Source organism: Mandrillus leucophaeus, unplaced genomic scaffold (assembly GCF_000951045.1).
Source record: "Mandrillus leucophaeus isolate KB7577 unplaced genomic scaffold, Mleu.le_1.0 Scaffold147, whole genome shotgun sequence".
Lineage (NCBI taxonomy): Eukaryota > Metazoa > Chordata > Mammalia > Primates > Cercopithecidae > Mandrillus > Mandrillus leucophaeus.
Window position 1 is genome coordinate 1061969 of NW_012101443.1, and position 24325 is coordinate 1086293.

At 39.0% G+C, this 24325-nt stretch overlaps 1 protein-coding gene across 1 annotated transcript in view; it reads right to left on the bottom strand.

Annotated features, from left to right (window-relative positions):
- Nucleotides 1-24325, bottom strand: part of COG3 (component of oligomeric golgi complex 3) — a 79802-nt gene that overhangs the window by 2691 nt on the left and 52786 nt on the right. Inside the window, exons 17-23 of the mRNA XM_011974594.1 lie at nucleotides 22571-22660; nucleotides 18525-18645; nucleotides 15929-16017; nucleotides 15685-15819; nucleotides 9436-9511; nucleotides 4288-4415; nucleotides 3428-3526 (exon numbers count right to left, since the gene is read on the bottom strand). Coding sequence (XP_011829984.1) covers nucleotides 3428-3526; nucleotides 4288-4415; nucleotides 9436-9511; nucleotides 15685-15819; nucleotides 15929-16017; nucleotides 18525-18645; nucleotides 22571-22660 — 738 coding nt within the window. The remainder of the gene's footprint in view (nucleotides 1-3427; nucleotides 3527-4287; nucleotides 4416-9435; nucleotides 9512-15684; nucleotides 15820-15928; nucleotides 16018-18524; nucleotides 18646-22570; nucleotides 22661-24325) is intronic.

Here is a 24325-nt window from a genome sequence, read left to right on the forward strand (position 1 = left end):
TCTCGATCTCCTGACCTCGTGATCCGCCCATCTCGGCCTCCCAAAGTGCTGGGATTACAGGCTTGAGCCACCGCGCCCGGCCTTAAGTGAGTTTTTAAAATGCACAAGACAAGACATGACAAGTGAATTGACATCACATGTCAATTCTGACCAACTACAGGAGAAACCTGCCCACTCTGTGACGGAGGATTGGGACACCAGAGCCAGACACAGCAGTGATAGGAGGGAAATGGCTGCCTGCACCTCAGGTGTCTGACACCCAGGCCTTGGAGCCTTGCGGGTAAATGGACCTGGCTGTGAACGTTCTATCAGTACAGCTGCTTCACTGATGCAGCTCATCACCCCGATGTCATTTATAAATGAGTGCTGTCGGAAGAGGGATACAGAATCACCTCTGTGCTTTCCCTACCAAAGTACAAAGCCTGAATCTAATCATGATGAAAGAGACAACACCAAATGGAGAGACAGTCTACAGAATAACTGGCCTGTCAAGGTCAAGAAAGGCCGTCAAACTGCTCCAGGTTAAAAGAAGCTAAACAGATGTGACACCTGACAGCAGTGCATGACCTGGGACTGGACCTGGACTGCAGACATGTCAGCAAGAAGATCAGGAGGAACGGTACGGGGACTCTGATGAAATGCGCGTATGAACTGTGAATCAGACCCTGGTATCAATGTTAAGTGTCCTGGTTTGGTAACTATACAGGAGTAGTGCGAGAATGTCCTTGTTCTCAGGAAATACTCTCTGAAGTATTTAGGAGTAAAGGAGCACAGGGTCTCCCAACTTTCTCTCCAATGATTTAAAAGCGGGGCTTGAGGGACAGGGAAGGGAAAAAGTGAGAAAAATGAAGCAAATGGGGCAAAATGAAAATGGGGTAAAGGATATATGAGCACTCCTTACCCTAATCTTGCACTTTTTCTGTAAATTTGAAATTATAACAAACTAAACTTACAAAAATAACATCTTCTGCCATAAAAATGGATCTTATCATCCAAGTATTCCACATCTACATTCATGCAAGGACTATAACTGGAGGAAAAAAATAGACAACTAGGTTGCATGGTCTCTCTTGGATTTATATCCACTAAACTCAGCCGAGCCTCTCTCCTCATTCTCGGTGATCACCTTGCTTCTTATTTCACTCAGAAACATGAGGCACTCAGAAGAGCACATCCGTGAGTTCCCGCCGCATTCACAGCCCCCATCCATGCCCACACACTCAGCCTCCTCCTGTCACCACGACTGAACCCCCATGTGCCTCACAAAGGCCCCACCCTGCTTGTTCTTGAAATTCCACCTCACATTCTCAAGATATTTTCCCCTCCTTGTAGATCTTCCCCATGAACATAAAAACACACGTTTTTCTCCTATCTTGTTAAAAACACAATAATTACCCTGCAGAAAAATTTGGCTGGGTGCCGTGGCTCATGCCTGTAATCCCGGCACTTTGGGAGGCCGGGGCAGGTGGATCACAAGGTCAGAAGATTGAGACCATCCTGGCTAACACGGGAAACCTCGTCTCTACTAAAAATACAAAAACTTAGCTGGGCATGGTGGCAGGCGCCTATAGTCCCAGTTACTCGGGAGGTTGAGGCAGGAGAATGGCGTGAACCCGGGAGGCGGAGGCTGCCGTGAGCCGAGATCGCACCACTGCACTCCAGCCTGGGCAACAGAGCGAGACTCCATCTCAGAATAAAAAAAAAACAATGGAAGGATAACCCAGTAACTAATAAAAAGAGTTACCTATAGGGGAGGGAAGGGAAAGGCTGGAGGGGATTGGAAAAGGAACAAGACTTCTCCAAATGTACCTTGTTCTGTAATTCTGACTTGGAAACCATGCAACTATTTTACATCATTAAGAAACAAAATTAAAATAGAAAAAAAAAATTCTAAATATTGAAAAGAATCTCAATTATATATCGAGTTAGTGGTACAATCACATAGAAAGTAATTACTTCAAATTAACTATTAAGAAGTATTTTGACTGTACAAATATCTAGAACGATACAAATATCTTTTTAAAATGTGACCCATCTATCCACGTAAAGGAGTATCTACAGCCATAAAAACAAAGCTCTCTCTGATATACACAACACAGATGAGCCTTGAAAACATGCTAGGTGAATGAAAGAAGCAGCGATATGAGGCCATGTATTGTATGATTCCATTTAATGAAATATCCAGAATAGGCAAATCCACAGAGACAAAAAGTAGATCCAGAGAAGAGCAGGAAATGCAGGATCTGCTAATGGGTAAGGGGCTTCTCTGGGGAGTAATGAAAATGTTCTAGAATTAGATAGTGGTGATGACTGCACAACTTTGTGAATATACTAAAAACCACTGAACTCTGTGCTTTAAAAAAAGATGAATTGTATGGTATATGAACTACATCTCAATTTTAAAATGACCCCATTTCTCCCTCCAGCTACCACCCCATCTTTCTCTTCTCCATTACAGTTAACAAAAGATTCCTCAAAAGATTCTGGCCAACATGGTGAAACCCTCTGTCTACCAAACACAAAAATTAGCTGGGCATGGTGGCAGGCACCTGTAGTCCCAGCTATTTAGGAGGCTGAGGCACGAGAATTGCATGAACCTAGGAGGCAGAGGTTGCAGTGAGCCGAGATCACACCACTGAACTCCAGCCTGAGCAACAAAGTGAGACTCCATTTAAAAAAAACAAAAACAAAAACAAAAAAACACAAGATATATCTACACTCACCATTGCCTAGTCCTCTCCCCCTAGTTTCTACCCACCCTAGTCAGGCTCTTGTCAGCCTTATCAGTCTCCCCACATTCCCTAGTCCTTACTACACACTAAATTTCTAAACTATCCTAAACTTAAGACCATAAATAAAATATCCCCCACAGTGCCAAGCTACTCCTAATACATACTGGGTACTCAATAACTTCCATTTTTTTAATCTGGAAGTTATTAAAAAACTACAAAAAGGGTGCAGTGTATACTGCTCGCTGATGGGTGCACCAAAATCTCACAAATCATCACTAAAGAACTTACTCGTGTAACGAAATACCACCTGTACCTCAATAACCTACAGAAAAATCAAAAATTAAAAAAAAAAGAAATTGTATTTCTCTTATTATGCATATTTCAAACAAAATTATTCAGCAAGCTAAATGCCACTATTTGAGTCTTTTACAAACAGGTCATTCTCTTAAACACAGCAATATTCATATCAGAAAGGATTAAATGGAATTTTAATCCTGAAATTAACTCAAAATTCCAAAACCATTCCCCAAAAGTTGGAGAGAAAATTCAAAGTCTAAATTCTTACTCATCAGAAGAAAAGAAGGTACTATTTTTTAAATTAATACTAAAAATATGTTTGCTCAAAGACATTATCTACTCAAGTGAAATAACCAAGAGGGCATAAAAGTAATAAGGATCTTCAGTCTACTGATTACCTGTTCCATAGATGGACAGGCAATGATCTGGATGTCTTCAGGGCTGAACTCTTCCTTTAACAGAGCATGGAACTTCTGGAAGACTTGCTGAATATTATTCTGAGAAAGGAGGAAAGGAGATCTTATCAAGTGAGTTGTCTTAAACATGAAGCACCACGAATGTTAAATCGTAATGATATTTGCCAAAGCGAGTGGAAGCAATGTATCTTTCATGATATTACCAAAGATGCATAATTTGTTCTTAATATTTCAATGCTGGCATAACCTGATGAAGACTTATCAGATAATCCTTCCCAGGAAGACTAAACTCTAGCAAGCCTTGCCCCCCAGAGAATAATTTTAAGAGTCTTCTGCAGCAATTTCTTACACAAAAGATAATAAAGTTCCTAGACACATAAAATATACTTTAAAAGTCAATCAATGCCTTGGGTAAGGACAAGAGCTCAACACAGAGCTGGAAGTTATGAGCCCTAAATTTGCTCTGCCATTTAATCCCTTGGTTGCCACTGCAAGCCATTTATTTCTACTACTCGCCAGTAAAACGGGGCATAATTCCTGAAGTGCTGGTCTCTTGAGAGTTGGGCAACATGCAATGTAAGGGTCTGAGTTTTTTGGTTTATTTACTATTTTCTACTTTCAATAGTAACATTAAAAACTGAAGACAAAGTGACAGTGGGAAAAAAAGATAATCAAGACAGAGGCAGACGTTGTAAGCCTTTCATGAATCATAGTGATTTTTCAACTTCACTAGAATAGTATACCAACATTTCTAAATTTCTACAGGAAAAGGAAAATGGTAAATGAGGCAAAGAATACTTGAAGTCACCTGCCAGCATTCAAATGAGTTATCTGATACTCACCCTCACAGGTTTAAACAAGATGAACTCGGTATCTTTATTGCATAGGTACAAGGACATACTTCTCAACGTCACAGGCAGCTTTGTTTTTAGTGTCTTATACGCAGTTGCCGCAAGGTCACTGACCTTTGCTGGAAATAAATTAACCTCATTAGTGTCACAACGAAAAAGAAAAGAAATATTTCCATTTTAATTCAAAGGGGAATAAAGGGAGAAAAAAATAGCAGAAGAAAAGACTCTTTATTTCCCCAAAGAATTTCTTTCATTTTTATAGCTTATTTACCAAGTTTAATCATAAGCCCTATAAACATTCATTAAATATCTACTATACAAAATTCTAATCCCAAGGGCTAAGGCAGCAAAATAACTCCCCTAGCATGCTTCAGGACATTCATAAGAGCTGTAATATGTACCGCTGGAATTTGGAGGTAAGAGATTAAGGTTTAAAAAAAAAAAGTCATTTTCAGAGAGACACTAGTAAGAATTACTTCATAATGAATGAGTTTGTTCATTTGCAGAAATGACTCACAGTAAGAGATGCTTAGATTATTCAGAAAATATCCACATATATTTAAGGGGAATTAAATATCTACTTGTTATATTCGTATACTGTATTATCAGAAAGGGAACAGAATCCCAAAAAGTTATAACAAAAATAACTATGAAACCCTGTTCCATAGATGGACAGGCAATGATCTGGATGTCTTCAGGGCTGAACTCTTCCTTTAACAGAGCATGGAACTTCTGGAAGATTTGCTGAATATTACTCTTAGAAAGGAGGAGAGGAGATCTTATCTTTATCTGAAGGAGTTAATAAAAAAGGAGAGTAGTAATCTGCACGAAGTATTTAAAAGAAGTTATCTAGAAAACTACAAAGAAAAAAGACAACAATTTCAAAGATGCTCAACCTCACTCATAATTAAATAAATGTAAATTAAGGCAGTGAGATATTTACAGATGATTGGCAAAAATTACTAAGATTGTGATATCCATGTTTGACGAGGGTATGGAGAAACAGGCATCTTTGTGTACTGCTGATGGAAGTATAAGATGGTTCAACCTCTTTGGAAAAATATTAGGCAGTATCTAGCAAAACTGAAAATGCAGATACTTTTTCCTTTAGCATTTCCACTGCTAGAAATTTACTCGTGGATATACTCAAAAAATACCAAGTTATGAGTATACAGAGATGTCGGAAACACACAAACTGCAAATAATTTAGGTTTCCATTATAAGAATTACACAAGAAATCATGCTATAGTGATGTATTCAATGCATCCAATAAATAGAATAGATCAAGTTGGATATGCTATACAGAAAGGCCTCTAAGATAGATAAGAAATGAAAAAGGAAGCGGTATGATACAATCCCATTTGAGTAATATTTTTAAAGTCCACATATGCTGGTATATACATAAACAATTTTGGGAAAGAAACTTTAATAGTAGTTGCCTCTGAGAGAAGGACTAGTTTGATGGTAGAAAATATAATTACTTTTCATTTTATAGCTTTTCATAGTTCAAATAATATGCCATGTAAAAAAATTTTTTTAATTGAGGAGGGTTGCAGTAAAGCAGGGTAAGAAAGTACCAATGCTCTTGCAACTGGAAAGGGGTCCTGATCCAGACCCCAGGAGAGGGTTCTTGAATCTTATCCGAGAAAGAATTCGGGCAAGTCCACAGTATAAACCAAAAGCAAGTTTGTTAAGAAAGTAAAATGGTGAAAGAGTAGCTACTCCATAGACAGAATAGGGTGTTCCCAAAAGTAAGAGAAGTAACGTGCCCACCCGAGATGCAATGCTTGCTTATATATAGGATAACAAAAAACACAGGGATATGTACTCTGCTACAAAGGTTTGTGATAAAGGGTTAATTTTTCTTAATTACTATATTTTGCAAGAAATCAATATTATTATCTTTAAAGCAAAATTAGGAATGCTTTTGTTCTCAAGATATCAGGGTATCAGGACATTCCTGGGTCTGGGTGTGTTTAGTAAACGTTATTAATCTGCTTCCTTAAATGTAAACATCTAGAGGCTAGGAATACCCAACCTCCTAGGAATGCAGCACAGCAAGTCCCACCCCCATTTTTCCCAGCTCTCTCTGGAGATGGAGTTGCTCTGGTTCAAATGTCTCTGACACTCTCAGGAAGAAAGAATAAATAATTCAGGAACTGCTTATTTTTCATTAATAGATGAAAGCTCCTTCAGGACCCTTACTTCCACGGGCTCTGCTTCTGTCATTACTAACACACCTCAGGGATCACTAAATCGGTCTTCAGAGCCCTTGATAAGCAGAAAGTGGGTGTGCAGGCTGGTGACTAAAGTGTCCTCTAATTCCTAAAAAAGGTTTCTTCGTCAGAGTAAATTAACAAATGGGCATCCTAATTTATAACTCACTCTCCTGTGAGTTTGTTTGATCATGAAATGATCCCTGAGAACTTGACCAAGTCTGAATGAACCAGTAACCCTCAGTTTTTAGGGCAGAGGGGTCCAAGACAGTTCCTAGATTGTCCTCAATGCTCCTACTCCAAGGGGCCATAAATCTCTCTTTGGCATTCGACTGTGGGCTTCAAGTACTACAGATTCATAAAATCCAACTCCATACCTCTGCTATGACTAAATGGGATAGAAGATACGACTACAAGATAAACTGAACTGTTATTGCTATATTCACTAAGATCTCCTCACTAAGAAAGAAGGAAATGGGTTAAATGACAAAGTAGCAAGTCCTACTTCAATCAGTCCTTTTGTCTACTCCTGTTAGTTTCCTTTTATCTACTCCTGCTTTACTATGACAATTCTAAACTCTAGTAATGCTTAAGAGCACAATACATCTAACACTTTGAATCCTATTAGGGTTCCACTTGAGAAAATGACAGCCCCTATTTTGAGAGAAAGGATCTTTCCAAAGGGGAAAGAGCAATACATTAATTATGCATCAAGAGACTGGGCTTAGCTGTAGTGGTTTCTACCTATCTTAAGAAAGATTTATCATACCCAAGAGTTTCATTGACATAAATGTTCCAAATAAAAATCAGCTCCTATTTCTAACTAAGCCCTATAAAAGCAATTGGAACCTTAAGTCAAAGGCTCCAATTAATCCCCAAATCATCAGAATTCCTTCAAGAGGCAGGCTGAGTTGTGAACTGAAAAGTCTGCCTCTTGACTGTGAGGAATCAGAAGAGGCGGTTAATACTATGCCAGACTATGATTCGAATTTCCAGTATTGTCAGTAAAAGAACCTGATTTTCTGTCTTCAGACAGAATGCACTACTGTATCAGGTGTGCTTTTGTAGTAAGACGACAAAGATTTCTATTCCACACACAACACGAACGTTTAAAATAACAAAGACAATAGAACGTTCCTTGTCTGCATCACGGTAAATGAAACACCTAAAGCATGTCACAAAGTTTATGTGCAATAAAACAAATCAACTCAAACCTATATTGACATCATCAAAGTTCACATGAGGAACCTTTGAAATAAAATCTTATCTTCCTTTCAAAGACAACTGACATTCTCTACATTTACAAATCTTCCTAAGCGATACAGAGCTACTCTTCTAATTTCTCAGTTCAACTTCAAGTTAACCTAAGGCATTCATAATTAAAAATTTTGAGGCCAGGCGCAGTGGCTCAGGACTGTAATCCCAGCACTTTGGGAGGTCGAGGTGGGCGGATCACCTGAGGTCAGGAATTCAAGACCAGCCTGGTCAACATGGTGAAACCCTGTCTCTACTAAAAATACAAACAGTAGCTGAGCACAGTGATGTATGCCCGTAGGCCGAGCTACTCAGGAGGCTGAGGCAGGAGAATCACTTGAACCTGGGAGGTGGAGGTTGCGGTGAGCTGAGATCATGCCACTGCACTCCAGTCTGGGCGACAGAGTGAGACTTTGTCTTAAAAAAAAAAAAAAGTTTTCTTTGAGCTGGGTGCAGTGGCACACACCTGTTTTAATACAAAAATTAACTGGGCATGGTGGTGGGCACCTGTAATCCCAGTTACTTGGGAGATTGATGCAGGAGAATTGGCTAAATCCAAGAGTCGGGGGTTGCAGTGAGCCGAGATCACACCACTGCACTCCAGCCTGGGCAACAGAGCAAGACTCCATCTCAAAAAAATAATAAATACAATTTTGGAGGCTTTGAATAGCTTCAATCATTCTTCCCAAAGAAAATGAATACTTAACAGATATAATGCTCTTTCAATATGGAAAACCAATCATATTAAAAAGTTGATTCCAGATTAGGAGCCTGTGCACAGCCAATTTTTCATGGATGCAAAGCCAGAATCATTTTTTGGATCTCTCTCACTGAGTGGAAAGCTGCCCTCCAATTTGGACACAGCTTACCCGTAATTAAAACACTCATTCTTTCTCCATTTTGCCCGTTTTAGTTTCAAAGGCTCTCTATCACAATATTGGCCAGGGAATGGCCAGAAATACTAATTTAACGAAATGATTTATTTTGGTTTAATGGCAACTTAAAATGCCGCAAGATGTACCAAAAATAACGTTAGTCGTGATTTTAAATGTCTAACGCTAAAGACCAAAAAAAAAAAAAAAAAAACCCAAAACCCTCCAGCACAAAAAAATTTACATTTAAGAAAGAGTAAGACTGGGAACATCTCAAATACATCTGCCAATCAGACAATAATATTGCCTGCCAACTCCCAAGTGACACCTCAATTTTTATAATTTTTTTTCCCAGTACTCTAAAATGTCAACAGAGGATAACTTGGACAAAATGTGGAAGAAAACAGTGGCCCAGCATTTCTTCATACACTTGAAAGTAGGTGCACTCGCCATAATTTCTTCCTATCAACCACAGTGTTTTCATCAAAGCTTGAACACAATGAATAGTGGGTGTACAGCAATCAACAGACTCAAAGGGTTTCCATCTTAGCCATATTTTAGTTTTAACTGGGTGATTTTTCAAAACAAAAATTCTTCCTTCCTTGATATGCTTGTTGAAATGCAAGTAGTGCTAGCCAGTGAAGACCTGTCAGCTCCAAACTCAATCCTGCATTAACTCAGATTGCAGCACCCCAGAGTGAATAGGAAACCAACTCCAAGCTGTCACAGTAAGGACTATATAAATGCGGATTAATAACATCCTAAAAAAGAAATCCAAAACGGTCAAATGAGAATACCTGGTTGTGCCCAAGGCTGCTGTGAGAGAGTATACTTGGGGCCTCCTTGACTGGCCATTGTTTTTAACGCTGAAACCTAATAGAGGAGACAAGAAGAAAAAAAGTTTCATTTCATCAATGACACATTAAACTGGTACTGCTCTCAAGGGATACACAACACCATTTAAACCTATTAAAACATCATGATAATCAAATGTGCAGCCCCAACAAAAACGCATCATCTCATAATCCTTTATAGGTAATCAACATTTTTAGCAAAACTTCTTTTGTGATTTCAAGGCACATGGTTATCTTGCCAAAAATCATACCTAAGTCCTGAGGCATTCTATCTGAAATACTTCCTGCTGGGAAGACAAAAATGAAGCCCTAGAGAAATGTCAACACAAAACAGGTGTCTTTTAAGGAGACTGTTTTGTCAGTATTAAATTATTTTTGTAAGTAATTAGAAAAATGTCACCCTAGCTGGAAAAAATCTCCTTTACATCTGGAGGATCATTTTTCTTATATCACAGAGAGAATGTCATTAAAACAAACAAATAAGATTTTCAAATACCATCAAAAATCATATATGACTGACCAATCAGTGCTCAAGACAGACCTGAATGACCATCTTCTAGTCATCTCTTTTCATTCCTTAGCAGCAGTATAGAGAAGCTTGAACAAGACTGTTTCTAAGATAGTAAGCTGTGGTGGAGCTATGGGGTAGCTGGGGAGGGTGAGACAGAAACTGCGTAAAACATGTTTTAGAATGGACAGTCATGTGCCAAGGTGCAGTCCATGGCTTTGGCCTCACAGGAAGGTCTCATTAGAAAACCCTGAACACCAGCTCTACATTTCTCACACAAAAGGTCATACACACATGTAGGCAGAGGATGGGCAGACACAGGGTATAATGTTGACTTGGATCTCTTCAGCCTCCCCTTTGTTTCTAGTTTCTATTTCTCCTCCTGGACCACTCTAGGCCTTTGCTCATACTGCCTACCTATATAAAATCACCTCTTTCCTCCTCTCACTCCATCCCTCGCCATACCTTTATTTTTTGAGATGCACTTTAAAAAATGAATCTCATATATTATAGATACTAGACACTGCTAAAAGAAAAATACATTCACACTTTAGTGTATGTTATCCAAAATATTTTCCGTTGTAAAAATATAAGTATACTAAAGTGTATACATTTACAAATCTGGGAACAGTGTTCTGTGAACTTTTTTCCCCACTTAAATCTATATTCTGGTCATTTTCCCACATCCAACGGTTTTGTTTTAATAGTAATGGCTGCCTACTGTTGCACTGAATGCTCCAGAATTTAACCAATTTCATAACATATATTTAGGTTTTGTACAAGTATTTTTATGTTAAAAACAAATATAAACTAGTATATTTATCCCTATTTACTATCCAGATAGTTTACTTATCTTTAAGTCAAACCTCCAAGAGCATTTGCTTCAAAAGTTTTCCCCAATTAGCCTCATTTTTTTTTAAGGCTAGTCAAGGGAAGCATTGGGAGCCCCATCTTTTTAAAAATTCCTACACAATGAACAAAGACCCATCGTCTCACAATGGCATTGCTGTATACAGTTTAATGTTTACCTATTTTTCTATCTTAATTTCCCTTTAGGTTATACCTCCTTGAGAGCAGGAATTAAACTTACAGATCAAACTCGATTACATGTACTAGATCAAGAACAAAATTTAAGTTTACAGTGTTACTGAGGAAATTAACAACACTCCAGAGGAAATATTAAGAATAAACTCGTAATAATCAAATTGCTTGAAAGAAAATGAATATTTTCTACATAGAAGTCTGAGTTTTTAGCATAAACTGGTCCCATCAGAAAACAAAACAAAACAAAACAAAAAAACTTTTAAGCTTAGCTACAAACCTGGAATTATACTTCCTTTAAAATGCCTTAATTTTGACTTTTCGCTAAAGCAAAATCTTCACCTCAAATTTGTCAAACTGTACTACCAAATAACATTTCTGCAGCAAGCACTTTACAGATACACATAAGATCTTGTTTTGTCTCGTGATAACCTTAACTTCAATCAGAAGGTGGCAGACGCAGTTGCAGGATCTAGGGTTCAGCTGCCTTGACACAAAGTTCTGTGCTTTCTACTATAACCATTACCATCCCAAGTACTACTTAAGGGTTTGTTTCAAGCAACATTTAGTACAATGGAATTCTAGAACAATAAAAAAGTATCAACAGTTTTTGAAGTTTGGTAGAAAATAATCTAAGCCAAATGTTTTCATATGAGCCTCTACTCCTAACCCTTAGAATAGTATTACATTCCCTCAGGTCAAATACTTAGAGAAGAGGTTATTTTTCCAGGGGCAGGAAATGAGGCAACAGAGCATATATGCTCCTCTAGTACTTACTTTATTTTTTTCTCATGAAAGATCAATAATTATACCAAAAATCAAGTATTAAATAGAAACCAGACAGGTGAAGATGTTGTAGAAATGTTTATCTTATGAATACTCAACCTGTTTCTCAACCTGTCAAATAAAGATGCTTCTCTTACTCAAGGTTCCAGGGATGTAGTAAGAATTAATGCATAGTAAGTGTCTCAACAAGGAGCACAGAGGAAGAAGCTACATAAACAAGGCCAATTTACAGTAGATGAAAGGGATCCAAATTAGACCCCAACTGTTTAAGCTCAAAAACAAGTCTTCTGACAACCTAAAAATATTCTCTAAGTGGTAATACTTATACATTGTTAAAAATCAGTCCAAACTTAGAAACAAGCTGAGGATATTTTGTTGATGCGGCTTACATCCGAATGATAAATACCGAGACCTACAAACACACCTCCAAATGAGATGAAAGACTGTTTCCCATCTGTACCTATGGGTGTTGATTTTCCTGCAATCGTTTATCAGGGGACAAGCACTAGTTGCCTTATAAAATGCTAACTAAGCCCAGGCACAGTGGCTCCTGCCTGTAATCTCAGCACTTTGGGTGGCCGAGGAGGGCAGATCCCTTGAGGCCAAGAGTTTGAGACCAGCCTGGTCAACATGGTGAAACCCCATCTCTACAAAAAATATAAAAAAAATTAGCCAGGCATGGTGGCACACACCTGTAATCTCAGCTACTCAGGAGGCTGAAGCAAAAGAAATGCTTGAACCCGGGAGGCGGAGGTTGCAGTGAGCTGAGATCGTGCCACTGCACTCCAGCCTGGGTAATAAGAGCAAGACTGCCTTAAAAAAAAAAAAAAAAAAAAAACCTAACTAAATAAAAGAGGCATGAGATTCTGCACTTGCAGGTAATTAATGCTGAGGTTTACCTTTTAAAGTTTTCTATAAAATCTTCCTCTTTCTCTGCTATTCAGAATGCTAGTAACAGTCACCAGGTAAAAAGTGAAAAATCTTTGGTCCACAAATTCTAAGATGCAGTGTCTCAAATGGTCACGTGTGTGTGTCTGTGCATGTGTGTGTGTATGCGTGCACACATACATATATGTATCTTTGTCTCTGACTCACTCTATGCCACAGGATGAAAGGGAACTGAATCTGGAATAACACACCATAAAAGGGAACTCAGTCCTCCAGGCTGTGGGGTCCACTCAGTAGAAACTCAGTGAGCAGCAGTGAGGGCCCAGGGTTGACAGAGGAAAAGGGAGGCAACTACAAGTGGTCTGAGCAAGGGCAGCAGAGATTGATTATGTAGGATGAGACTGGCTTCTCACGGGGATGAGAGGCAAGACCTTTCCCTTCCCAATCCCATTACAAAGGGAATATAAAAACAGGTCCATGAACATTTGTTCAGGGATCCCTGCTATATGCATGTAGCATGTCCATGGAGAACCATTACATAATTCAGACTTGGAATATTTTCCACATAAACCTCTATTTCCTTTTTCAAAAAAAAAAATGTTTTGAGACAGCGTCTTGCTATGTTGCCCAAGTTGGTGTTGAACTCCTGGGCTCAGCCATCCTCCCACCTCAGCCACCCAGAGTAGCTAAGATCATGGGCATGTGTGAATTTTTATTCTCTTGATATCTAGAAAAACTGTGCTGTTCTAGAACAACCCTTTAATCTTAGATTTCATTATAATCAACTTGCTTATTTCAGAAGATTCATTCTGCTGTTCTGTTATCGTACAATATTCATCTATAATACTTCCCACCAGTACTATGTGGATGTTCTCCCAGAAATACACATTACAATCTACCAACTTGTTTTTCACAAGGGTAGTTTCAGTAAAAACTGTAAGTTATCTGTAAATTACAAAGTACCAATACTCAAACCTTTTTTAAAAAATCAAAACCTAGAAGAAAGCATTTCTATCCCCCTCCTTTTTTACATTTTTTGGTGGGAAAAAAATGCATATATACACACATTCCAAATACTTGGAGTAAAATCCACTTAACAAGCAGTATATGCCAGTGATAAACAAAAGAGTACTTTGTTTTAACATTTCTATGCATTTTTGGCCTTTTTAATTATTTTTTAAAAGTCGTACTTTCTGTCTTTGCCGCAGGCTTCAGGCATGTTAGCACTGATGGACTCAACAAGAAGTTTCTAAAGAACAATTGCTTAGCTGTCTCCTTGTTATTTCATACATATATCTTGTCTGTCCAGTTAAGATTAGTCAAATCTGAAAATAAGAGCCATCATTTTTTTTTTTTTTTTTTTTGAGACAGAGTCTTGCTCTGTCGCCCAGGCTGGAGTGCAGTGGCCGGATCTCAGCTCACTGCAAGCTCCGCCTCCCGGGTTTACGCCATTCTCCTGCCTCAGCCTCCTGAGTAGCTGGGACTACAGGCGCCTGCCACCTCGCCCGGCTAGTTTTTTGTATTTTTTTTTAGTAGAGACAGGGTTTCACCGTGTTAGCCAGGATGGTCTCGATCTCCTGACCTCGTGATCCGCCCGTCTCGGCCTCCCAAAGTGCTGGGATTACAGGCTTAAGCCACCGCGCCTGGCCAAGCCATCATATTTTTATTCTTTTTATGATGTCCTCTGATACAAGTCTGGGATACACAGTAGTGGCTTAATAAATAAAAATTTCATGACTTTTTTTCTTTCTTTCTCTCTTTTTATTTTATTTTACTTTATTTTGAGACAGTCTCACTCTGTCACCCAGGCTGGAGTACAGTGGGCTGATCTTGACTCACTGCACCCTCGACCTCCCGGCTCAAGCAATCTTCCCACCTCAGCCTCCCAAGCAGCTGGGACTATAGGCACATGCCCCTACACATGGCTAATTTTGTTCATTTTTTTTAGTGACTAGGTCTCACTATGTTGCCCAGGACTGTTAACCAGTGTCAGACTCCAGGGGCTGCAGCGATCCTCCTGTTTCAGCCTTCCAAAGTGCTGGGATTATAGGTGTGAGCCACCACACCCAGCCTAATTTCAAGACTTCTTAAATATCTTTAAGTCCTTAGTGATGACACTTAAATTTTTTTTAAATGATTAGGATGCAACAAGAATGTCAAAATAGCCATGATCTGCTTTTCTCTTTGCTAGCATTCGCCAGTTAATGGATTTTAGCTTAGAAGACAGAGACAGAGAGAATATACTATCCACACAGTCAGTCCTCACTTAATATCAGCAATAGGTTCCTGAAAACTGTGACTTTAAGTGAAATGACGCACAGCACGTCCTCAAATAAAGTCGTTTCCTTCAACGGTTTAACAATGCTTCATTATACTGTTGATGAGGAAAAAAAATTGGTTTCATTTTATGTTGCTTCACTTAAAGTCAGTTTCCAGGAAGAGACCACCGATGTGAAGGAGGACTGACTGTATATTAAATCCATATATCTGACAGTTAACAATGCTATGTTATGAAACTCTTCAATTCTCAATTATCCATGCAAAACGGAAGAGAGAAATGGCATGTAAAACAAAGAGGAAAACAAATCACCCATTTTAAGAATGGGAAACCCTGATTCCCAGGACCGTGGTTGCTGCCATGCAGGTCCAGGAGAAAGTGAGATTCCAGCAGAAAGTGGGAGTCCCAGCCCACATGCAGATAACCTACAAGGCGGATAAACAGAACACAGCTAACCAGGGGTCGGCTATAACTAGCTTTGCAATATTTCCACTCTTCCTCTTAAAAACAAAAACTGTGCAAGTGTATCCAAAAGTCCAAAAACCAAAAAGCACAGTGATTTCCTAGACAGAATCGTTAAGACTTGGGCTCACTATCTGCTTCCGCTGGAGTTCACACAAGAGAGTAATTGAAGAGGAAGCCTAGGGAAGAAGGCAAAGTGACTTCACCAAATAGGCACTAAGGGCCATACCTTTGTCATGAACTCCTCCAGCTGGTCTACAAACAGCTTGGTCTGCTGCTCAATAAACTGCTCACAGGCCGATTTCAGATGACGGTCTACGTCTTTTTTAGAGTCAAGATAATGTTCTCTAATCTCAGGAGTACCCTTAAAAAAAAGATAACAATTTCCTCCTGTTTTTATGTGCCTAGAAATCACCAGACATGTAAACAATGTCGTTTATCTCCCACCACCAATGAAACAGACTCCTTCTCACCTCCAACAAGAACTCTATCAAGGCATTGTTGCTATTCAGCCTAAAAAATCTTGGAACAGTCATAGGGTTCAGGATTTTAAATGCTGCATCTGTGAAACAAAATTACTCATCCAGTGAACATGGAAAGTTTCAACAGCAAAGCCATGTGTAACATACACCAGTTCTCTACCACCACAAGGCAAAAAGCCAGTTCACCTTCAGCAACTCACCTCCATGAAAGGCTGAGAGTGAGATGAGCACCAATGATGGCTACAGTACTCACAGAGTTATTTTCCAGAAGTTCGAATTGCAAAATGACTATTAATCTCAATTATTCACTTACCAAAAAAAAAGAAAAATGATAAATGGTAATTGGCACCTTAAAATCTCACTGCTTTACTTTTAGGATATTAAATAGGTTTTTAAGAAATACTCATATACTTACCCAGCTTGTTTGTTAAAATCCTGGCTGGCACGGAAATTTATTCATTTGAAGCAGAGTGAATAAACTAATGTGTCAGCCAAGAAGAAAACACCAAAAGGACATATTTACCCCTTAACCTCCAGACTAACTAGAATCTATGTAAAGTATTAGCTGAGGTCTCATTGATGTTCAAATGCAATACGATATAATGTTAGTCTTGAGAGGTTAGAGGCGTAAAAGTAAAGACAGCAAGTATTATTAAGTGAGTAAGAAAAAAACATCTCTTTGCTTTGCCAGACTAGATAAAGCAAAGCATGAAATCTTCCAACCTAGTTTTGCAAGCACACAGTACCATAATATTTACTGCCTTGACCCTGGTAGTAATGAAGAAGAACCTCTCTCTATCAGTTCAGTATTCAGAGTAAAGCTTTAGTAAATAGTTGTTTGTGTCTGCTGTCTTTTCTATAAGCCCCTCAAAGATTCTGTCTGCACACAATCAAATCATCACATGGTAGGGTTACACAGGCTTTGTAATATTTGGGGGGAAAACATACTTTCAATCCAAATTTTGCCACAATCTCAAGATATTTCACTTTCTCTCACTTCAGTTGATCTACACTAGAACCAAGCAGCAACAAATCACAAATTAGAAAAACATGACAGAAAGTAAATCAACCCTGCTCTATCCCATCACTTAAAGTACGAACTGTCAGAAGCTGGGAATTCTTCAAAGTGTAAGAGTATGACTCCCACATCTCACACTGAAAGGAATGAATGAAATCAAAGAGAATGGGTGGGAGATGGAAGCCTCTGATGAGAATAAGCTTTAAAAAACCTATGTGTTCTGTAAAGGCAAAAGCCAGGAAATCTGGCTCCTATTTAAAAACCAAACCAAAACAAAAACACATGGTATGCCACTTCCAAGGTTAGAGAAAAAAACAAAAATAATTTTAAATTTTTAAAATCACAAAGTACGTAACAGACATGCTTTACAGAACCAAAACATATTCTCCGTGGTGGACAAGAGAGAGCATTAGGGAACGAAAAAGAGCAAACTGTTTTAAGAGGACTCATCAAGAGGTTACCCTGGCTCTCTGGTGAGTTAAATCAAATCCACTGTCAGATAAGCACAGGAATTGGGAAACTAAAAACCTACTATCTTTGAACATCCTTGTTTGGGGTTCCTCTAAACTGTAACACATAGAAAATAATTTGAGTGACGTTTTTTTAATTGCCTCAAAACATTAGAGAGAAGTTAACTGATTACATAAATGAATGGCTTAAGGCAGCAGAGCATAAATCTCTTAAAAATGTTTAAGATAAAGTTTACATAAATTTGTAAGTAATTAAGGGACATGAGGGATGTTTATGGTATATCCTTAACTGCTGAAGATCAGTTATCTTAGAAATTAACTACTCTGATCTTTTAGAAATCATCTCTTACCAATTCAGAGGCAAATCACTAGGATGGATGAATCTTCTTTCTCAAGATGATTCAATGTCTATTACCAACTCAAAGACCCTACCTTACATGACTACTGATTTAATACCACTGAAGTTTATTTAAGCACCTGAAATATATAAAGATGTCAACATATATTTTCATTCATTTTCGGTCTTAATGAGCTTGATAACCTCGTGAAGGTATCATGACAAGTTCATTATGCTCATTTTACCTAAAAGGAGGGTGGCGTGGGGAAGCTAAAACACCCAAGCTAAAACCCCAAGATCACACAAGGGCCAGGAAATGATGGGACAGGAAGAAAATCCAATTCTTTCAAATTCTTAGATAAGTACGCTTCTCATTTTACCCAGCTGGCTTCCTGAATTTTCATAAACTGACAAACTCAACTCAGTGCTTAAAGTCATCCCAACTAGTTGACATTATTTACTTAGGAAACAGTTATTATATGGATTTTTCACTTTTTAACTGGTTGTAGGAATATGTAGCAGAATCTAAATGAGTCTAATACTACAAACTGAAATGTCCAGATACAGTTCCCTTCATAAAGAAAATACAGCAAGTTAGAAGTCGTTAGCATGGTGACAGCTCAGCTCAGTATGAACAAGTAACATATTTAGCAAGCAAAGCATGCAAAAAATTGCAGATGAACATAAAATAAACCTAAAACCTGGGCTGACACATCTGGACAGATCAGACAGCCAAGTGTGCCAGCCAGGACAGCAAAGTACCTCTAGTTTTCTTGAGGTCCAGGGAAATTTCCTTAATGGTGAATTCAGTGTGAAATGGAGCAATTTGTTCACGAAGTATCAAAAGGTGCTTAATTAAGAAAAGTTGTCCATCAATCTGAGTCTAAATTATAAGACAGAAAAATGGATATGATCACATATTAAATCAAAATAAAAGCACATATTATTAATCAACATTAATCTACCTAGGTTTACAGCCTATGGTGTCAATTCTCTTTTGTTGTGCAATGAACTTTCCCCATGCTAGAATTAAGTTAAAAAATCTTGCTTCAAACTCTTATTCGCACTGTCACTTGCTCTACTTTAAAAATCCAAGAAAGTCAGACACAAGGCTGTAAAGCAACACATTTACAGAGAGAAATCCAATCTACTTTCCCCTGGTGCAGAGGTAGAAGAGATGATGCAGCCTAACAGTGGCCCAGAGCAGGGGAGGTAAAGAAAGGCTCAAAGAATAAGCACGATCCTGACCTGGCCTGGCATTCTAGTTTTTCCTCAGGAACATGGCTTTCACTATTTGGTCAAAGCAGTTTCGATATCTAGAACATCAGACATACTTATATTTATACAAATGTAAAACGATTTGGGGTTGCCATTTTGGATTCTCCTGCCACCAACAGAGCTCTGACTACCCACATCCCTGAAGGTCGAGCATGTCCTTCTGCCCTCTCAGGACCCATCCACAAGAGTCTTGTGATTCAAGCTCAGTTCTCAAACCTCTGACCCAATCCTCAAATACTGAATAATCATAGCTCTCATTTCAGAAAAGAGTTTGTATAGTAGTAAGAGCAAGGCTGTATCTGCTCCTTCTTGCTGTTACTCAAGGCAGAATCTTATTTTGAAAATATTGCTAATGAAGCTTTTATATTACCTTAGGAAAAGATAAAGTTATCTTTCAGTAAGCAATATAAATGTTAAAGCAGTTATTAAATGAAGATTCCTTCCCAGTCTCGCTCGTGCTCTCCACCAGTTTTAATAAATATAATCAACGACTTATGTCATGGAAACTCACTTTGCATCCTGGAACACGAAGCACCAGGTAAGTGGGAAATGCTACAGACTTTAAATACTTGCTCTATTTTTAAAAGACCTAACAACTCTGATGCCAAAAATAGTATTGTATAGATTTTATTACTTTACAAAAGCTATTGTAATACAGCAAATAGTATCACGTTAATTTGTTGACAGGTGCTCAGTTTAAGTATGTAAGAACAATTTCTTGCCTTAAAAAACTCTTTAAGACATCAACCGATTTTCACTGATCACTTTTAAGATAAAAATACACAAGCTTGGCCGGGCGTGGTGGCTCGCGCCTATAATCCCAGCACTTTGGGAGGCCGAAACAGGCAGATCACGAGGTCAGGAGATCGAGACCATCCTGGCTAACATGGCGAAACCCCGTCTCTACTAAAAATATAAAAAATTAGCTGGGCGTGGTGGCGGGCACCTGTAGTCCCAGCTCTTAGGGAGGCTGAGGTAGGAGAATGCCCTGAACCCGGGAGGCGGAGCTTGCAGTGAGCCGAGATCGCGCCACTGCACTCCAGCCTGGGCGACAGAGCAAGACTCCGTCTCAAAAAAAAACAAAAGTACACAAGCTCAACCATGAAAATAATAAGCTAGTGTCTATCAAATTGAGAGCTTCTCCATACATACTTAAACTCTTATAATACGCAGGAAACAGAATTAGATAAAAGAGGATGGCCTACAGATAATGAGGGCAAAAGACCCAACAATCAAAACGCTTTTCATGCCTCCCTTAAAAGAAAGGACATGGCCGGGTGCAGTGGCTCACGCCTGTAATCCCAGCACTTTGGGAGGCCAAGGCGGGTGGATCACTTGAGGTCAGGCATTCAAGACCAGCCTGGCCAACATGGTGAAACCCTGTCTCTACTAAAAATGCAAAAATTAGCTGGGCATGGTGCGCACACCTGTAATCCCAGCTACTTGGGTTGCTAAGGCATAAGAATGGCTTGAATCCAGGAGGTGGAGGTTGCAGTGAGCTGAGATAGTGCTACTGCACCACTCCAGCCTGGGTGAGAGTGAGACTCTGTCTCCAAAAAAAAAAAAAAAAAAAAGAGAGAGAGAGAGACGACAGTGGTACAAGAGGACGTAAGCCTATGAACTTTTTTTAAAATTAGGTCATATTTTTCCCTCCTGAGATCTGAGAAACACGTGATCACTGTAGAAAATAAAGAAATGTGTAGGGAATGAGAGAAAAATCATCCATAGTTACCTAAAAGCTTTCACTGTTACATATTTTCTTCAATGCATTTTATTATATAGTCATACCGTATATCTGATTTGCATCTTAAATATCTATTGTCTTAATATGTTTAAGTTAAATTTTATTGTTTCATTTTAAAAAATTTAATGACTGTGTAATATTGTTATATAAAACATGCCACAATTTACTTAACCATTTCCTTAACATTATACATGTGTTTTCTAATTTCACCTATTATCAAAAATGTGTGGGTACAGACTTGGAAATACTTGTTAAAACTTAAATCTGCCTGTCTATAACTTTATTTCTAGTCCCCATGTGAAAATTTCCTTTCACCTCTCCATTTCATGAATGAGAAAAATATAGTGGTCACAAAGATAGAGCTTTCCTAGCAACAAGATCCCAAATTATTCTGTGGAGATGTATATATAACTTCTACATATGTATATATTATATATATTACATAATATATATAATATATATATAAAAACCTTGAACTTAAAAGTCACATTTATAAATCCATATGTCAAAAAAAGTTAACAGGATTTGAACACTCCAAGTGGGAAGAAAATTTTGGCTGCAAACAGCTCCCACAGTTACTTCCCTATAGGTGACAGGTATTTTAAGAGGAGAGTTAAGCAAAGCAACACTTTTGAACATACTGTACTTCCTGGGGGGAAAAAAAAAATCTCAGGGCCTGTGGGAGGAGCACATGCCAGCAGCCTTCAGCCCCAGATCCCTTCTGGATTAAAAACTGTAAACTGCTAAGTGTGGCGGCTAACACCTGTAATCCCAGCACTTTGGAAGGCTGAGTCAAGAGGATCATTTGAACCCAGGAATTTGAGACCAGCCTGGGCACATGGTGAGATCCTATCTCTACAAAAAATAAAAAGTTTAGCCAGATGCCTGTAGTCCAGTAGCTCAGGAAGCTGAAGCAGGAGGATTGCTTCAGCTCAGGAGGTTGAGGCTGCAGTGAACAGAGATCATATCACTGCACTGCAGCTTAGGTGACAGCGTAAGACCCTCTCTCAAAAAAAAAAAAAATTGGCTGGGCACAGTGGCTCATATCTGTAATTCCAGCACTCTAGGAGGCAGAGGTGGGCAGATCACTTGAGCCCAGGAGTTTGAGACCAGCCTGAGCAACATGACAAAATCCTGTCTCCACAAAAAATACAAAATTTGGCCGGGGCATGAAGGTACATGCCTGTAGTCCCAGATTCTTGGGAGGCTGAGGGAGGAGGATGGATTGAGCTCAGGAGTTCGAGGCTGCAGTGAGCTATGATCACACCACTGCACTTCAGCCAGGGAGACAAAGCAAGACCCTGTCTCAAAAACAAACAAAACTGTAAGTCATACAGTCATGGCGACTCCTTCTAGTCACACAACCCAGAGTCATAATTACCTGTCCTCAAAATTGACTCATTTCCTCCATGTAAGAACATTCAACTATTTAAAACAGTATCGTAGAGATGATTATAAATTGTGATGTTTCCTTGAAAATTCTTTCTTGGTCTTCCAGGGAAATAGTACCATTTCCTCAGTGGCTAGGACTACAAGAAACCTTTACCCTGTAGAATGTGTAACCTAAATACCACTTTGGGTACTTTAGTAAAGTTGGACTCTCCTATATAGTACAGTCTATATTAAGCACTATAATGAAATACCAGCTTCTCTCAAAGGGCCTCAAAATTCAATCACATTAAACAAATTCTGCCAAAATAGCTTTAAACTTCTGTGCCTATAGGTAAATGCTATATTCCACAATATTTTACCAGGAAACAGGATTTCACCTAACACTTCATCAAACCTTGTTTTTGCTGATAGACTCTGATGCTCCAAGTAAGGACTGAATGCAGGCAGACAATGCTTCCTGTGATAATCCTTGGAACACTGCCCTCTGGTGGAAAAAAAGAGAATAATCAGCCTGTGGCACTTGCAAATAACAATACCTGCTTGTCCTCATGGTGGGATTAATTTACTACTCCTACTACTCTTCCTGGTTTCCTATTCCCATGCAACCTCTCTAGACCAACACATAGATTTGTAATGTGCAGTCATCTCTGGAAACACTCATGTGACCCTTCAATAAATATTGATTAGCATGCTAGGCACTGTGCTAGATGCTAGAAATGTAGGCAGGCATGGTTCTGACCTCATGGAGCCTTCGCTCCAACACGATCTCACATGGGGCTGTTTTTTAAATCTCTAAAACCAACTTTAAAACAAACCCTCAGCAAATCTACTTCTAAAAATACACCAGAATTGTATTTTAAGAATTCACGTACATGGCTCTTCATTACAGTATTATTTAGAACAGCCAAAAACTGAAAATAACATAAATGTTCAAAGACAGAGGACTGACAAATAAGACTAAATCTAAATTATAGAATACTGTTTAAGAAATCAAAGAATGCTGAAGGAGGTGGTGAAATTCATAATCGGGTTAAAAAAAAAAAAAAGAAAACAGGTTACAAAATGGTATGGGCAGTACGATTATTTAATTCTGCCATTCCCAGAGGTGTGGCATGGTGGTTGGACCAGGACTCCCATCAGTCCCCTTGCTTCTCTCCTAGCCTCCATTCTACATAAATATGAGCCTATTCATTATTAGGCCACTGTCCTGGGCCCTGGTTTCCAACTTGATGTTCTCTTTTTACATTGCTTCTCCCCGTCCTGTGGTTTCCCACAAGGCTATTACTATAGGAAGGAGAGATTAGAGCTGCCATCTGCTGGGTCACTAACCCTGCCTAGGAAAACTTAAGATGAGCAGCTTAGACCAAGACCCTCGCCTTCCCCTGCTCAGCCTTAATGTATTTTACACTGGATTCTCTTTCCTCACCTTTGATCTGTAAGACTAAAAGTGTTAAGATTTGAATATAAGCTAGGTGAAAAAAGAATAAGCAAGCCTAAGGCATAAGACAAAACTGGCATAGTGACCTCCTCAGGCCTACCTACTATTTAGCTAAAATCCCTGTTGAGCACCCTAAGAGGCTTTTGTTACTAGAGTCTGTGATGACAATGGGTTCTATGTGGAATATGTCTCCTGTGTATTTTCCTTGGGATCCTGACTCCACTGCAGGAAGTTGCTGAATCTTAGCCTAATATCATTATTCAGTAAACCTAACAGACAGCCTGGGGAGGAAGAGATGCCAAATGTCCAAACGTCTCTCTGGAAGAGATCTCATCAGCTGGCCAAAAAGGCTGAGACATCTAAGTCTGTAGAGGTGATGTGGGCCCATCCTTAAGAGTCCCAGAACTGGCCAAAAGGCACTTTTGGTAGCATTTCAAAATCTATAAGCACAAAGCCCAGCAATTATGCATTTTAAATTAAATATAGAGTAGTATACACTCTACTGACCCAATGAAATGACTGTGCAGTCCTAGGACTCTGGTATAAAATATCTCTGTGGTGTAAGGGTAAATGCATACTCCTTTTGAACCATGTCCTTAAGAAATAGTGGCATCTAGCCGGGCGCGGTGGCTCAAGCCTGTAATCCCAGCACTTTCGGAGGCCGAGACGGGTGGATCACGAGGTCAGGAGATCGAGACCATCCTGGCTAAC